The sequence below is a fragment of the Diadema antillarum genome, unplaced genomic scaffold (assembly GCF_040938485.1).
Source record: "Diadema antillarum isolate AM-2024a unplaced genomic scaffold, OU_Dant_1.0 scf00000036, whole genome shotgun sequence".
Lineage (NCBI taxonomy): Eukaryota > Metazoa > Echinodermata > Echinoidea > Diadematoida > Diadematidae > Diadema > Diadema antillarum.
This window is the reverse complement of record NW_027270925.1, coordinates 596,782-615,517: the sequence shown is the minus strand read 5'-3', so window position 1 is coordinate 615,517 and position 18,736 is coordinate 596,782. Positions and strand designations below refer to the sequence as shown.

Sequence of the window (18,736 nt, the reverse complement as noted above, 5' to 3'; positions counted from 1 at the left end):
TTACCTTGTCCTTATAAGGTAATCCCCCAACAAACCTGGGATGGGGGTTAGGAGGGTTAATTCAAATCTTAGGGGAGAATTATGCTGCATTCTGCAGTAATCCCAATTATCCTAGCAGTTTCCATCATGCACTTCACCCTTTGGCTGAAATGATGCCTGTCTGGTCTACGATTATAGCCCTTGTCATATCTCACAGAAAATGATGGGATGAACTGTTCACATACTTCACTACACTTCCAAAACAAACAGACAAATGCATTTGATTATAATAACAGGTACGAAAACTCCATCAAATAATTGTGATTGCTTTATATACTGCTATAGATTTGTATAAACAGACATGCTTAAAATTCTGTGTGTGTGTATATAGTGGAAGCATTGTAGTGAAATAGGGTCTGACTGCAGCTGAGACTAATGCAATATGATTTTGATGTTGCATCCATGATGTATCAACCTCACTCTCCTATTTCGGCCATGTGTCTGTCTGGATTTCAAGGCCAGTTAGACTTTTTTTTTTTTTTTTTTTGAGGAGGAGGAGGAGGAGTTAGGTTGGGAAGGGGTGAGGAAGGGATGGTATTGAGAAAGGTGTCAAGATTATGATCACTATGAAAGTAAAGAAGAGTGGAAGAGAAACATGTTTTGTCATCAAGCCCTCAGGTTCTCTTAACACCCGTGTGCAGTGTCCATATAGCATATTTCACTTTTTGCACACATCTTTCTCTTTTTTTTTTGGGGGGGGGATTAGTGGTTTCTCCTTCATTTTGCAGAGATTTTTCTACCTCTAGTTGTTATGCTAGCCTTACCCTTGGTATTGTACATTACATGATAGAGTACAAAGAATTCATTTCTTTAAGAAGGTTCTGTCAATTTATTTCCATGCCAATGGTTTCCAATGGTACTATAGACATGTGACTGTGGTGGAAACCAGGTTAATCATTATCCATGTTCCCATATCTCCAAACTGGCTTTAAAAAAAACATCTTGGGAATTAATTAATGTGATGCATACTCACCTTAACAATGTGCACTAGAGGTCTATTGGAAAAATTGCTGATTATGATATATTGTATGATCATTGTATAGTACTGATTTTTCTGAGCTATCATGCATGTTGAGAGTGTTTCATGTGTGATTTCCACAGAAGAAATTGCTTGGAACAGGGCATGGACGTCTAGTTTTTCTTCTCTGTTGGTTCGAGAAATCTTCATTACTCTTGCTCCTTATGTCAACCTATCCAATGTTGTTTTATGTCTGCCGACGGAGCGAAATCCAATATGTGCACCAGTTTAATGGGGACTTAATCATTCCATGGACCAATTAGTGAAGAGTTAGAGTCGCTGCTCCACTGCTTATGAGGCAGGGGTGAAGATGTTTGGAGAAGGAGCAGTAATGCGAAATGATACTGCTCCTCAATTATCAATCAAGTGGTACGATTCGCATCACAGTACATTAACTCCCCCGCTCCACCGTGAAAGACAAATCATTTGTTCTGCCAGATTAGAGGGCAAAATCCATTTGGCTTCAGATGGAGGATGAGAAGAAAACGTTTCCTCCCCTGTGGAGTTTCCTGGCTGTCATTTGCTTTCTTCAGACATTCTAGAACATTTTTGTTCTCTCTTTTGCCATTATCGCTGATGACATCTTACATACTCTGTTTTATCCAAGAGGATCACCAGGATATAGATGCCAAGTAAAATAAGTTACTTGTTTCTTTCGTAGTAAGTTGATATTGAAAGAAAATAACAGGACAGGATAAATACCAAAACACACTTAATTTCAAGACTTTCATGAAGACTGAAATCATGAATTGTTTGTGTATTTGTGAGAAGTACTGTATGTGGCATATCTTATATATTTAGCGAGTGTAATTTTAGTGCATATCAGGACTTCCAACAATTTCACGAGTGGTAACAGGTTAAATTCATGATCATGAATACATTTATGAACACAGAAATGTATGCATACATGTACGTGGCATTCATGTTGGGATCAGACTCAATATTTTTGTGTGTTGTTAAAGTCACGAAAAGCACCCAGCTAGTGAAATTTGTGAATATGTAAGATATAGTCCCACAAAATAATATGGCACATACAGTCACATTTCTCCTTGATAGATTTGAATTTATACATTCTCCTTTTGAAACATGTCTTGCTAGATGTAATGGAGAAAGAAGGCAAATTTTTCATCATTCACAATTCGGCTGAATCTCACCCCCCCCCCCCCCCCTGAAAGTAGGCCAGCTGTGCTTGATTATGTCTACCCCTGATCAATGAGTCATATGGGCTCATTATAACTTAAAAGGCATTAAATTCTCTTTTACTGCCACTCTCTTCCAAGCACACCTAATTGCCCACAATAAAAAGAGATGTTCTACAAAATGACAAGCAGTTTGGAATGAATTTTGTTTTCATTCTTTTTTCGTCGAGTGGAGGGGTTAGGGGTGGGAGGTTTCAAGTGATTGAAATACTGGATAACCAGAAATGTTGATTTAAGTTTTGTGAACTTTGCAAGAGCCCAGATTTGCGAAATTAAAATGCATGTGAAAGTCCTTGTCTACACTTACTACACAAAAATTTCATGCTGCAGAAAGGCTATAAAATCAGCTTCAATTTGTGAAAATGTCTGCTTCTTCTTCTTCTTCTTCTTTTTCTTCCTCTTTTTCATCTAGTTTTCTTCTTTGTTTTTTAACACTACCATAGGCTTCTCACAATGGTGGCTTAGCTTTATAGTGTACCCTATCACTGTAAACATCAGTAAAATTTGACATGTATGGAATTAGGAGAAAACTGTTTACTATGAATTATGACACAATCTATATGTAAGTAGGGTAAATTTTGTCTTTCAGTTTGTTTGTTTTTTTAAATTTCATTTCATATCAAGTAGGCCTACACACAACTTTAGAAGAAATTAGCATCCACAGTAGATTTGTTTTAGATATACAGAAGAAGTCCGGGCTGCATATCTGTAGTCTACCATAGATATAGCGCTGTGGGGTAATGCAAAAAACTCATAAATGCATGCAGTCCACAATAAGATCCCTTTACATGAGAAGAGTTACCATTATCCGTAATGTACCTCCTTCATCCATAGAGCACACACACCAATCTTGTGGCCATGTTGACTGCCCCCCCCCCCCCTCCTCCATCCCCATCCTTTTTTTTTCCCCCTTCCAGTCCTGGAAAAGAAACCAGATATTGGGCAATGAAAGAAATGGTAGAAAAGCAGCTTTTGCTGATTGTATTTGCTCTCCTATTGCCACTGCACTTCCCCTATAGGAGGTTGAGACACAGGGTGAGACGTGAGCAAATCAGCGAGGTGATCCTTTCCCATGTCCATGTATCATGTAGTCTCCTCAACAGACTTTTGTTTGCAAATCAGCAGGGGTGTGCAGTCTCCTGGCCAGGCTTCTGTTTGCAAATCAGCAGGGTGATCCTACGATGTTCATGTACCTTCTGCATAGTCTCCTCAACAGACTTCTGTTTGCAGAACAGCAGGGTGATCTCACCAGGGAGATGGCAGGTTCCCACCCCCTGATCCTACCATGTTCATGTACTTATTACTTAGACATCCTCAACAAACTTCTATTTGCATAGAAACTTAAACTACATTACAAGACGATGCTGTAAAGCAAGACAAGGATTATTGTGATATGAAATTTTCATGAATTGGAGCTGACAGAATTTTTGTGGCATCTTTTGTGAATCTTATGGCTCTCGCGAAATTTGCGAAATTAAAATGTACACAAACATTTCTGGTTTTACAATATTTGAGTATTACATGGGAATGTTCATAGTGAGAATTATGAGATGATTAGGTTTCAGAGGGATACTACAGTGTGTGTATGCTCTCATTTAATGGAACACCACACATGAAGATGGCATAAGACATTGCAACAAAATTGGATTAAAAAGAATAGGAAACCATTGTATGGTATGCTGAATTCATATTGCTAAGCTATACCAAAGGAATACTTTCTCTCCAGAAATGACTCTTCTAAACTTCTTAATTGAGTCACTTTAATATGGACTGCTACAATTTCCTAATTGATGTTGTGATATAGGCCTATATGGTGTTGACTTGTTGATCTGTATGACTTTGTTATATAGCTTCCTGTTCTCTTTGCATTTGTCATAATGATTTTTTAGTTGAAAATGATTTTTCAGTTCAGGAAGTCTTCTGTAAACATTCCAGCATGATGTACTCAGATTCCAGAGTCAGGTGTTCCAGTCTATAGGATGCAATTAACCTAGAACAGAGAAATATAGCCCCCCCCCCCCCCCCCCCAAGAAAAAAAAAAAGAAAAAAAAAAGAAGAAGAAGTAATACAGCTGAGAAGAATTAATAAAATGCACACTAATGTATTCACATCAAGGAGTGTCGACTCACAACTACGAGATGCAGGTTGCACAGTTTGCCTGTCACTTGTTTGTTTGTCCCATAATGGAGACTTTGATCTCCGATTTGACAAATTCTTTGTCTGACCAGAGTTGTGGTTTAGCTGTGGGATTGAATGGAGTCAAACAGAGTTCAAATTTCCATTTCTTTTTACTCACCCCACCCCCCCACCCCCCCCCCCCCAGCTCAAGGCTATTTCCCCCTCCATAAGGTTTTACAGTTACTAGGGAAAAAGTAGCAAAACACTTCTGAAACATATATACATCATTAATTTTTTGCTATGAAATATCTAAGGACAACATCTTGAGATTTTGAATTAAAATGTTTGATAGAATATCATGTATGAAATACTTCTGGCTATGGCGATATTTCTATTGAATGAAAGTGACATACTTGTGAGCATCACTGTGATGCAGCTTGCCAAACATTTTTTGTCATACTGGTTATATCTTATCATTACACTTCAGTTCACACTAATTCCATACAATGCTATAAATGTTATTTTTTTCCCTATGCTGACCATCAATGTGAATTATGTATCTACTTAAATTTGATGTCACCTTCATGCTATAATAGAACCTGTGTCTTAGGTGTAATATATGGGGCTTCTATATCACTCTGTGTCTATGCAGGAAGTGAATTAGAATTAGTAGAAATATCTTCTGATTTGTTTTTTTTTTTTAAGTTGATCAAGCTTTTATACACATTTTATCTATCCTAGGACTCAAGAGGCCACAGAAAACACAAAGAGAACTCAAAGTCACATCTTTCCATGCAGACATGCTCATGTCTACTTGAAAAAGGCCTGAAGATGTCTCAGGGATGATGCATAGAGACTATAAGCTACTCATGTCTGCAAAAGAACTGTTTTAAAATCATATTTCATTTCATGCTAATTGAGCCATTCATTTTGTAGGTCTGGAAGCAAACTGGAATCACGTTTCTCCCACACACATTTCAGTCATGTTTGGCCAAATGTGGTCCGGAGGTGTTATTTGATCAAGGTTTTGTGGTGATTTTCGCATGTGTGTTTGAAGTCTGAACAATTCCACCTCTGAAAATGCATACAAAGAAGGGGAACTCCTTTTATCCTCCAAGCCCTTCACTATAAACTCTGATTACTAGATGTATGTTTATATTTACAGAGCATACATACGCATGAACATCTGCATAAAGAAGCATCTTTACATACACTGAGAGCTGTGTGTTTGATTGAAATGTCTTGTTGACATATACATGTACATAGCTGCCATTTAGAATGTTGTGAGCAGTTAGTAGGGAGACTCTTTTGAATTGCTGGTCTGAACACCCCAAACTCTAGACATGATTAGAAACAAGGATATATTGCAGTCTGAAAGTGCAGCAGGACACATACCCGTCTAATCCCACCAGCTCACTTTGGTGTGGGTTTCACAATCTGACCTGAAATCCTACCTTTCCTCTACCCCAACATCTGGAGAAATCTTACCCCAGCCGAGCAGGGCAGAGAACCTCCCCGAGCCTGGCTGGAATGTGCTGGAATATCTTACATCAATCTACCATGTCATTGCAGATTTCGAGATAAGTCTTCGGATGAGACAAATTTGAACCATTGCGCATCGCGCAGTACACAAGACCAGATCTTCTGTTAGAGGTTACATTCTTATGTTGTAGTCATGCTCAGTCCGATGAATGATTTTCCACAATGCAGTTGGATGATTTCATCTTTCAAAAAATTGTGCATCAAACTCTGCATGTATTCAAATGATTTCTTGCTGAGAGCTAGAGGTTGTACCATTGCGTACAGGAGATAGATGTGTCATACTCCAGAGGGAAATTGTGATTTTTTTTTTGTTTTTTTTTTTGTTTTTTTTGTTTTGTTTTTTTAGGCAGTAAAGTAATTAACCCTTTTGGTGCCAGAACATTTAACAGTGTGTACGGTGCTATGGTATTTACTGTGCCAAAGAATGCTCCAAGCACATTGTAGAGGCCCGAATTCACAAAGGTGGTACAATTGAAACCATGGTTTAAACCATGGACAATTTGTATGGAGCGCCAAGTGTCGCATGGCCTATTTCGTTTCGAAATCAGTCATTTCATCGATGAAATGACCATTTCATTGGCATGGCCAATTTTAATACGAAATCAGTCATTTTGTTAACAAAATGAACATTTCATCGACAAAATGGTCATTTCGTCGATGAAATGACTGATTTCGTAACGAAATAGGCCATGCGACACTTGGCGCTCCATACAAATTGTCTATGAGTTAAACCATGGTTTCAATTGTACCACCTTCGTGAATTAGGGCCAAAGGGTTAAGAACCAAAAGGACGCTAGTCTTTATGGCATTTAAACCCTTCTATTTCTGAACTGACCACTATGAACAAATCATAACATTCATACCTTTTCAAGTGTGTGAGAATTTGGGTGAATGTGCAGAAGACTACTTTGATTATTAGTTTTTTAATGGCAATTGGGTGTTTGCTGGATAGTTATGAAATCTCACAAATTATGATTTATTTCACAGATCAAAAAGATTAGCATAGAAATGTACCTATGTCTGGACAATATTTGAAAAAAAAATCCCACAAACCTCTGTGTAATGGAAAGCCTATTTTTCATCCTGGACACCCTCATCTTTACAGAAAGCCTCTGAAAAAAATAAATGAATTGCTCATAAATCATTGTTCATGGTTCATGATTCTGATGATCTAATTGAAGTATGGCACTCTTGAATCAGTTGATGGCAAGGATTACTTGCGAGTGAGTACAAAAATTGTCATTCCATCTGGAAATGTAGAGAATATTGCGAACCAAAGCTGTTGCTCAAAGATGAAAGACGTTCAGTTTCACTACATTGATCGACTCTAGACAGGTGATTTACTCTGTTGCTATCACTCATTTGAATGACAATCATCCAATGAAAATCAGCAGATTAAGGAAAGGTTTCAGAGCTTATACATTGATTGCAAGTATACATCTAATGAGAAAGCTATGATGATTTATCTGTCATTATACAAACATGTTCTATCTTGAGCTTATGCTTAACTGTAACTGTAAAAGTGGAAATTTTCATGGTGTTGAAATTTTCACGCATTTCATGCAACCAGAAATTAGCACAAAAATAAAAGCATGCAAATAGATTTGCTTGCCCTATGTTTCAGTATACAAATGATGCACAGGATAGAGTGCGTTAGTGAAGGCGTATAGTGCACTCGAGGGTATTTACAATTGTGAAGCATGCACGAGCACGAAATAATCCTGTGCATCATTTGTTTTATAAAATGGGTTGAAAATTCGAAAAACTAACAGCATTTTTCAGCGTTTTTCACGTACCTTTGTGGGTCAAGACGTCCGAAGATGTTCGTCCCAAACATTTACGCACGTCGCACTCGGAAATCCCGCACATATAAGTATGATGGGGGGTTGGATTTCCGGACACTTAAGTTCCCGCATGAAAACTTACTTATTTTACATAGAATATGTGCCCTTTACCTTAAAGACTTGATATAGACTCCTCATATAGGCCTACTAGACAACATACTTTGAAAACGGCGTGAGAATTAACCTGCTAAATCGTTGGATTTGCCCTTCAAAGTGACTCCACGTACGCGTCCGGTCCCACAACGCTTGGTCTACTGTACTGTACGTATAAGAGTATACGTACGCCACACATGTTATGCACAAGGGAAGAAAGGCCGGCGGCCGGCAGCCTGAACTACATGTAGAAGTTGTTTACAGGATTGACAGCGCGTATGCATGCAATTCAAAGGAGCCGCCGCGCGCACAGACGATCGGCAATAGGATTTAACACGCAGTGCAATGGGACTAGAATAACCAAAGCACATGTGACTCATTTCAGCACTTCCTATTGGCTACATTCTTGAACCCATTTTATAATAGTTGATGTCTTGATTCCGTGGAATTAAAAAAATTTAAAAACTCTTTTTACCCGGCTGAGTGCAAAAAATTAGTCATGCGAAAATATTCACTTTTACAGTATAGCTTGTGTAAATATGATATTTATTGCATACCGATGACTTGATGTATCCAAAATGACTGAAAAGTATGTACACATATTTGCTTATTAGAATTTGCATGAAGATGTTCAATCATGGAAGGGCAGTCAGAAGAGCATGTGGCATTTGTTTCTTGAAAAAAGCTGTGACTGAGATATTTCTTTCAAAACATGGTTTGAAAAAAAGTGGCAGGTACTGTACTAAACAAATGCGTTAACTTTACAGCCAATTATGCATACCCATAGGAGGCAGTGGTGATTGGCCTACTGATATTCAAGTGCTCATATTGCTTGTAATGTTTGTCAGATGTGGCTCAAAGTTTCACTTTGGCGTTGTAAGGGCTTCTCTCCTTTCACTCAAAATAGCTTTCTCCGAATCAGATAAATTCTTCTGGAAAGTACTTTGACATACAGGACGTTACTGCTTGATTCTCGCCCGTGAGAAGCCCTAGCCCATACCTTAAGCACACAGCAAGGCTGACAGCCCAGGTACTTGCCATCTCACCCTTATTAACATAGGCATGGCTTGCCTGTTATTACCCCCAGCATGTCCAAATCTCGTAACATGCACGGATTAGCGGGGAAAGTGAAAGTGACACAAACAGCATGAGATGGTGACTGGGTTACACTGTAACACAACCACCAATTATCTCCAATATGCTGCAGCGGCACTTGTCACTTCAAAGAGTGTCGTCGATGGCAGCTTTCCAGCGATCAAGTTGCATGATCTGATCCAATCTGCCCTCCCTTTTTTTTTTCTGCTTCTTCTTCTTTTTCTTGCCTTTTTGTGGTCTCATCATGTATCTGCTGGATACTTCCATGTTTGGAAATACGGCTGCTTTGCTGCTTTGCTTTACCGATGTTGTTGTGGCCTCCACAACCCAGCGTTGTGTGAGGATATCTTACCTGTGTACCTTTATCATGCCCTGAACTTGGAACCTTTATTCATCGTACTGTTGATCTGTTAATCTGCCTATTTATCTCACAGACATGATGCACCATTTAGATTGATTGAATTATAAAACACAGACATGTGATGAATATACCTGAGTGTAAATGATACCCAGGTAACTATACACTAAATCTGTTTTATCATCAACATTTTGTAAGGATGTAAATGTATTTTGCAAGATAAAATATGTTTATATTTTGTTTGTATCATCCGTGTACACAGTGTCTATAGGATGAAATATGGGTTCATATCACCATGTGGTTTATTTCCACCATGTTTTATTCTCGACAGAGAAGATGCCTTTTTTTATGGGATTCACACACTTTTTTAAACTGTTCGTTTGCCTTGTTGCATATTTCATGTTCTGTATCTTCACAATTAGCATGCAGCATCTAATTATAATGTTGTGATAGAGAGATTGCTTTGTATTGAAATCATCACCATGGCTAGATATTCAAAAGTGCATGATACAATTTTATTGTTCAATTAGTGCAGAAAATTTGTATTCTGTTCTAGTCAGTCATCACAGTCTACTAATTTCCAGTGAAATTTGTGATTTCATTGTAAATCAAGAGTACATATAGGTTGCTTCTGTGACAAAGATCTAGATAAGTTTATAAAATCAATATGAATTTTGAATGTGAGTATGAATGCATTTACCAAATATCTACGTAAGAGTAGATATATGTTTGAATGCAAATATAAATTTTAATATACGCTTACCTGTGAAAAAAAAAATATGATAATGAGCTTGAATATTAGTGAAAAGGCATTTTCAGAGGTATATCAAAATCATTCTCAACTATAAGGTGCTTGTTTTGAGATGAATATTTTCATCATAAAAGCACCCAACTATGATAGTTGATTGGCAAATCAGTAGATTGATTTACTTTGCAACTAGATGTTGGGTCCAGTTGGCTGACGATTACCTATTTTTTGTTTTTGATTTAGCCTTGTCTATACATTTCATCTCATTGGCAAGTTAATTATTTTTCCATCGTCAGCATATATCACATGTCGCCCATTTTCACTATCATTTGCCATGCTCACAGTGCACAGCTACAGCTACATTCTCCATGTTTGACTATTAACCCCTGCAGTGAATGTTTTGTTGCCATTGCTAACATGGAATGCTCGTCTCTGAATGCGCTCTTTCTCTCTCTCTCTGCCCCGCCTCCATCTCTCCACGATGACGTAGGGGTCGGTAGTGACGTGAGGGTGCAGCTAAAGAGCCCCGGCTCGCTGGAGGGTATCGAGGAGGGGGACCGAGTCACCCTTGTCTGCAAGGCCACGGGCAGCCCCACCCCGGATATCACCTGGTACAGGGACAACGCCCAGCTCGCAGCCGGCTCCAACGTAGATTTCACCACGAACCGGCTCAAGATCAAGAGCGTGACTGCGCAGGACAGTGGGTCGTATGAATGCCTCGCTGCGAATTCGGCAGGCTCATCCAGGAGTTCTGATGGTATCACACTAGATATCGTTGGTACGTGGGAGCTTTGCACTTTTGCTGTCATACCTTATCACTCTTACAATTTGAATATTTCACTCAGCAAAGTAGCATCACACAAAAATGTTAAATTCTGCATTTGGCCATGAGCAATTTATCCATGACTTGTGTCCAGATTTACATTGCTTCTTGTTGTACATAATATTTGATGCAGTTTTTGTGGACTTTGGACTAGTAAGGTAAACACACTTGAACATAATCATGAAATTTGTTAATGGAGAAACTTTTGCCTTTATTATTTAGTGGATTAGCTGTGACAGTGGTATCTGCAATGGCCATTTGATGCAAATGACAAGAACTATCTAAGTCTGTTGTCGCAAAAGACTGATATGTAGTCTTGTTTTCATGTTCATATTCAAGTTCGTGTTTGACACATTCATAAAATATACGATGGGGTGGGGGAGGGGTGGAGGTTGGGTGGGAATAGAGTAAGGGGAAACAGGAAACAAGAAGGGGGACCTTACGATTGAGGGAAGGAACATGCCAAAGGTTTGTATGAATCTGTCCCCTTTTTATGCATGAAATTGAATCAATGTTCTGTGTACATATTGCATGGCAGCAAGTCATCCACATGTCAGGCGGCAAGCATGATTGATAATCTTGCATGGAAAGTTAAGGAGAACACCCACAATAGAAGGGGAACCCTCGGCCGGTCGCAACTGATCCGGGGGAATCCTTCAAACGGAAATGAATTCATTGTAAAGGCATCAAGCAAAAGTCATGGCAGCTCTCAATTGGTGGTCGTATCGCGGCCACGACATGACGTATCAGGCGTGTGATAAATCATCAGTTGCCCGAAGTGCCGAGTAGTTGATATCAATTCCAGACCAGCACTGTCTCTCGAGGGCCAGGAAAGCATTAAAGGAATACACTGCTCCGTTTTCATGTTAACTGTAATGTTTTTCTAAATTAAAACAAACAAAGTGTAAAACAGACATAACAGTGGGAATTTCATTACAGTCAGAGTGAAAATAGAAAGTACTGGAAGTTACCATTTTCATGTGTTTGATGAAGCAGTGATACTTATTGGTCACAGGTAACCCATGAAAGATGAGTTTGTGATGTTATCAAATCACAACTCTTGGCTTTTTTGGTTTATTTTGTCTTGTTTCTTGAAAATACAAACAATTTTTTGTTTTGTTTCTTGAAAATACAAACAATTTTTGTTTTGTTGTCTTAGATTTATCAGTTTAACTCTCTCATCTAAAAAGTTGGACTACTTCAACATTACTCATACTCTAGACTACTATTTTGCAAAGAATATATTTATTATATATATATTTTTTTTGGGGGGGATATTCTTTTGGCTTTTTTGTGCAAAGGATATGGTTTATTTGTTTTGAATTTTGACAAGTTTGTGAGGATTTATAATGTATGCAAACTAACTTCTAGAAGAGGGTTACATCATTATTGCATACAATGTGCACAAATCTATGTTTTATTTGCCCAACTTCACTGATGTGCAGTCAGGTGAAATTTGTACATTTCATAATTGAGTTCTTTGTTTGTCCAAGTCCAATGAAATAATGATTATTCTGTGGGTTTAACTGTTCTTATCCCTCATTTGAATTAATGTGAATGTAGAATGGGCTTTTACCACCCTTTACAGAGAGTCCTTAGAATTGATAGAACTCTGGTTTGTACGGGATACTCTCGTACATGAATGCTTAACAAGCCTAAGTGCAAAACAAAGCTTCCAGCACACACTCTCTCCCTACACACAAACACACACCCTTAGCTGCATGTTGCAGCCTCTCCAGTTATTACTTTTGTTATTATATATGATCTGTCGTACCGTTTGCCCATGGTGGCCATCCAGCAGAAATGCCAAATGAGTCCATGGCTGATGATTTATTTTTCTTTTGAGGTATCATGATATTCAGTTCTCAGAAACAAACAAATGAGAAAAAAAAAACTAGAGCAAGATGGTGTCAAAATAATTTCATTAGTTTCTTGTGAGCTGAAATTCCATGATGGGTTTTGTTTAAGGATAATGATCACATATTTTGTTTCTCAAAATGAGACTTCAGATTGTTTGTTTTTTTTATGTTAGATGTGAGATGAACAGTATATTCCTATTTCTTTTATAACATTTATACATTGGTAATGCACATTTTTTTTTTTTTAATTCTATGTTCTTTTGAGAAGATTTAGCCAGAATTTTGTTTGATTCCATGAGAATTTGAATGAAATGCGATTCAAAGAAGCACCGGAGGGAGAGATATAGTTGAAAATGTAAATATCATATCCTCCGTGAAAGATGCTGTCGCAAGGAGTGGTGCGGCCGACAAGGCCGCTTTTGATGTCTGCCGTATTTGTTATTTCTGTGCCCGGAGTTTATCAATTTATATCTTGCCGAGAGCTAGGATTAGTCGGGGGTAGGGTGGGGTGGGAGAGATGCTTGGGGCAAGCAAGGAGTAATTGAATTATTCATGTTTTCTCATGAATCTGGGAAGTGATTGCAGGTGCTTATGGGTTGGGGGATTGATATCATGAGATATATGGTGTATGTGTGTTTGTGTGTCTGTCTGTGTGTGTGTGTGAGAGAGAGAATACATGTGTTCTGATTAGCTTTGAAATGGAAATTATCTTGCAACGTTTTATACCTCTTTTAGGGAATCATTGATGCGGCAAATATGGGGGCCTAGCCATAAAAAAAAAGTGATTATATGAACGCGACTGGACTAGAATTGTTGCTGTTACTCGTATGAGAATACATGCACAGGTTTCGTGACTTGTGCAGATACATGTACATGTAAGTCCGCTTTAAAAGGCACCTGACTTCTCACACATGCATTGTGCACTATGTGTCTTCTTGTGTGTGTGTTGTCTGTCTGTCTGTTTGTCCTCCGTGCCACAAGATCATAAATGAGGGCTTGTGGAGTATTGCCGAAAACATTTGACATCACTGTGGATGTGAGCGTGTAAACGTAGTGAGGACTTCACAAGGGCTATGTAAGCACCATCTTTCTGGTTTTGTTCGCATCATGTGCATGTGAATAACCAAACCATGAATATCAGTGAGGATTATTAGGAGCACGAAAAAACTGAGCCAGTTACAATCATGACTTTACAAAATAAGAATAAGCTGTGCTGGGGGGGGGGGGTGGGAGGGAGGGATTAAGCGTACTGGAAGACAGGGAGATGTCAACTCTACTTCCAATAAAAAGATGATGCCGTGCTTCGCAAATCTCATTACATCCTCAGTCTTATCTTTGTGCCTGGTAAAATATCAGAGAAAAAAAGATGAAGATCAAATGTCAAAACAAGATTTAACTAGGGTCTGCGACTACTCATGCTCCTACTGTAATCGATAGGAGTGGCAGGCATCTCAAACCGTGGTTGGAATCGCTGGTGTGGTGAGTAATGTTTCCCAGCAGTTGGGGCCCGGGTGCCAAAGATGTTCTCGCAAACGGAATCCTCCCTTTCCGCTGCGATCCCCAGCCACTCATCTGGCCGGAGATGGAGTGAGGGACGCTGCTAGAATAAATACAGGAGGTGTCGCGGGGAAATGAAATGAAAACTGCGGTGTGAACGACTGTGAAGTAGAATGGACAGTATTGGTCAGTCATCGACCACTACCATGTGAGGTGTTTACTTTGACCACCCAACCGAAGCATTTCAAGATCAAGTGCATGTAATTATCATTGTGCTCTATCATCAGTGAATATTTCCATTGTTCAGTGCTCAGTAGCTCACATCAAATCATCAAGTGGTATATATGTTGCTGTCGGCAAGTTGGAATTTGGGTCACGGTTTTATATTTCAATTAAAAGTAGATAGTTTTATACATCTGACGAAATGTGAGAAAGGAAGGAAAAATTCCCTTACTGAAGAGTATCAAAGATTGCTCTGGACAAAGAAATGATAAATTTAGTACAAATTTGTACGCTTGTGTCCTGTATGCATTTGTGGGAAGTTCTTTAGTTTACAAAGTGTGAAGAAAGCCAGGTTTGATTATGTGCTATTGGGTTGGGGGGGGGGGGGGGGGGGGAGAGAGCCCTGTTCGATTCTTTGGCCAAATCCACAGTTTGATGGTCATAAGAATCACTATGAGCATACATCGTCCTGCCTTGACAACAAACAATGTGGCAGAAGTGATCAGATATTTGTGGTTTCACACAATTTTTTGAAATTCTTTCCAAAGAGGGAGAGTTCATGATCAGATGCCAGTTCTGTGTACTGAGAGGGAACAGAAGGCAATGGCGTAGCAGGCCGCCTGACAAGGAGGTGCTAGAATACCAGAGGAGCCCATAACTGCTGTTACAATTGTCTTACCCCCAGCCCCCAGGCTAACCGCTCGCTTGTGTTTTTTTATAATCGTTGCCAGCCTCTCCTTGCACAAACACTATCCAGCAATAGGGCAAGTCCCTTGGCGATAAAAATTGCCCATAAAAGGGGGGCCAATTTGCATCGAAAATGGCCTGCATTTCGTGCCCCCCATAAACGCCTGGCTACTTGAGAGCAGATACACTGGAACTCTCTCTATGTGCGCTGTGGCGAAGAAAAAAATATAGACATATGTATCTTTCCTGCTATTTTGAGAATGGACATGTGTTTCCCATAAAGATAAAGATATGCTTGCGATTTTTATCGTGCTTGTTAGGATGGTGCGGCAACTAGCAGGCTGACTGCGGCAGTGAGTTATAGCAGTAGTTCTGTATATATTGACAGTTCAAGTTAGTTTCATCTTGTCAAACAGTGATGATGAAATGAGATGGACACTCCTTTATTTAAAACTTATCGCCTTTTGTTCACCGTTCGCCGTGCAACACTCGAGTGCTTTCTTCACTGATTAGTACAGATGCCTGGATATTAACTGTCAATAAAAAGAGATTACCTAATCCGTATTGTGTCGCGTCCATGGTCTTCCAGTGGGTCATAGATTGCTTTCACACGCACCGAGAGTGCATAATTTGAAACAGGATTGAAATGACACATCACTAGAATCATGATTCAAATCGTGCATCTTTGCCGTGTGAATGCAAACTGGAATCGTGGAGGACGATTTAAATCGTAACTCCAATCGTGTTTCAAATGACGGTTCGGAGGTGTTTTCCAGTCGTTGTTCACCAGAATTATGGAATGAAACAGTCGTGTGTACAGATTGACCTCCAAACTGTGTTTCTGGGGAGGTGCTTACTGTGTCCTTTCAAATACTTCCGCAGAGAAACTGCACTCCTCAAATGCTCGCAGTGCAGTCAAAGCGCGAGTGCATTTTACCGCTCAAGAGTGATTGATGGCAACTCGGAAAGAAGCCACACCTCCCCTCCTCGCTCTGAAATTCAAAATCTCAGAATCTGCTAATCTTTCCTCGATCGTATGTATAGACGATAATTTGAATCATAATTGCAATTTAGTAATTGTAATTCAGCATTGCATTCACTGTGTACGCAATATATTTAGCGAGTCTAAATTTTCGCGAATCGGGACTTCCCGAAAATTTCGCGAGTGGTTAAATTCGCGATCGTGGAGTCCTGTACTGAACAGAGAAAATGTATACGCGTACGGCACATTCATATCGGCATTAGAGTCAATATTTTCGCGTGTTTTTAATTTCGCGAATAGCAGCTGACTTGCGAAAATTCGCGAAAATAAAAACCTCGCGAAATATTCGGCATATACAGTACATTTCTCGACTGAAGTGGAAACAGTCTCGGGCACATTGCTACACCTGAGCAGGTTTGTTAATCTACAACTAGGTCAGGTTTGGATGGGTTGGATGAATCCTGATGAAAAAACTCTGAAGGTTAAAGGGATGGTACAGTATTGGTGGAGATGAGAATTGGGCTTTTAACTTTTTGCGAGATATCAAGAAAACACTTATGAAATAGTACAGATCATACCATTTTAAGAGGAATTCAAAGTTTATTTGATGAAAATTGGGTGTGGAATGACTAAAACATCCAAAAACAAAGTATAACCAAGTGATCGTAATAAAATGTGGGTCCCACACTTTATTAGAATCGCTCTGTTTTTGATATCTCAGCCATTTCAAAACCAATTTTCATCAAATAAACATTGAATTCCTCATGTACACTGTAATTACATGCTCTTTCATATTTCATAAGGAGTTACTCATTATCTCACCAAAAAATGTTAGAAACCTGAAATTAGGTCTCAACCAAAACTATACGATCCCTTTAAGCTAAGTGTCTGGGCACACTGAGGGTTATGGGGCAATGTTAGGGCATCTATTAGTTGTCCTTTTATACCTGAACAAGAGTATACAGAGAGTAAGCCAAGTGTGCAATGTAATACAGGTTTTTGAATGAGATTGTTAATATTGTTTTGTGATTTCTTGGTTGGATTTTTCTGTGTGCTCTCTTTTTTTGGTTTCTTTGGGGTTTTTTTTTCTATGAAATGAATTTACCCTCCTAATTGTGAAAATGTGTATTTTGTGCTTCCATGGAAAGCTTTGCATGGATTATGGCAGAAAATGAACATGTTTGTATCAGATACAGAAATTCACTGAGGCAGAAATGTAGCATACCTAGTTAGGTTTTGTTTGCTTTGCCGAATGAATTCACAAAGATGTACTTGTATACAAATTGTCTGACAGCCCCCCCCCCCCCATGTCTCTCTCTCAATCTCTCTCTCCACACCATTGTTGTAGAGAAAAGACATGTTACATGGAATATTAGAAATTCATGAATGAAACAGAAACAGCCTAGACTTTGGCAACAGTTGGTAACAGATTGATGCACGTCAACCTAAAAAAGAGAAGAGAAAAGTTTCTATAGAAAGTCGCATAATGCGGAACTGCATTGGCATACGCATAAAATGAGATGTGCAAACAATCCTTCCCGCGGAGAAAAATGCACATTGTGGAGATTCGAGGAGACTTTGTTGTAACATCGTCAGGATCAAACGCGGGGACTGGATGTCTTTTCTTCTGCGAGGGTAGCAGGCAGACTGCCGCCTACCTCAATTCAAGGTGTTTCATGCCTGACTTCATCCCATGGTGTAGACCTTTGCAAATCAGCCAGCCTTAAAGGGACGACTCAGATATGGCACTGGGAAAGAACTAGCTCGGCTCCTGGATTTGTTTTTCTTTCCTCCACATATTTCTGACAACAAGAGAGAAAATCTACTTTTCAAACAACTAGAATCAGACATAAAGAGCACAAAGGGAGATTTTTTAATGTCACACTTTTTGATTGGTTAGACGCACAGACATGGTTTTATTTGCAACGCAATTCCATATGACCAACGCATCATTGCATGGTAGCTGTCCACAATTGCTCTTTCCATCCTATAGATGATTATTACTGCCTTCAAACCCTCGGTATCAAAACCATACTGCTTTCTCAGAAGCTTTGCTTTGAGATGACAAGTGATATTGTAGGATTCATCGCAGAATAAACTATATATACCTACATTTTCAGCAATGAGAAATGTAAGAAGTCTTTGAATTCATGTGCACTGTCACTATAGTATGTATGGGTATTTTTCTGCTGGTCTTCAAGGCAAAGAAAGGTACCGAAAAAAGGTATGATACTGTATAACTGTCAAAGGTACTGCATGGTCTATTTTCACAGGCTTGTCACATTATGCTTCATCGAAGAGCATGGTTCTTTCAAGACTTAATATTTAAAGGTGATTCCCAAAGGGACCCCCATACTTATGGGAGATTGCCAATGGTATTGGCACCCGAGGGTTACAGGTAAAGGTGCAAAGAGATTATTTATTAAGTGAAAATGGACTTGTGTAGGGGGTTTAGATTGCAGACTGGTGACCTAGAAATGTATCAGTGATGACTGGAGAATCCACTGAGGTGTTGAAGAGGGAGCCCTCCTCGTTATGAATTATGGATCGACAGTATCTTTCATGAGGTATCTGTATCATGAACACCTCGTCAAGGTTGACCTTCTTGCTGT

At 39.2% G+C, this 18,736-nt stretch overlaps 1 protein-coding gene across 1 annotated transcript in view; it reads left to right on the top strand.

The window, feature by feature from the left end:
• Nucleotides 1–18,736, top strand: part of LOC139708447 (inactive tyrosine-protein kinase 7-like) — a 102,850-nt gene that overhangs the window by 59,419 nt on the left and 24,695 nt on the right. The window contains exon 3 of the mRNA XM_071620401.1: nucleotides 10,545–10,832. Coding sequence (XP_071476502.1) covers nucleotides 10,545–10,832 — 288 coding nt within the window. The remainder of the gene's footprint in view (nucleotides 1–10,544; nucleotides 10,833–18,736) is intronic.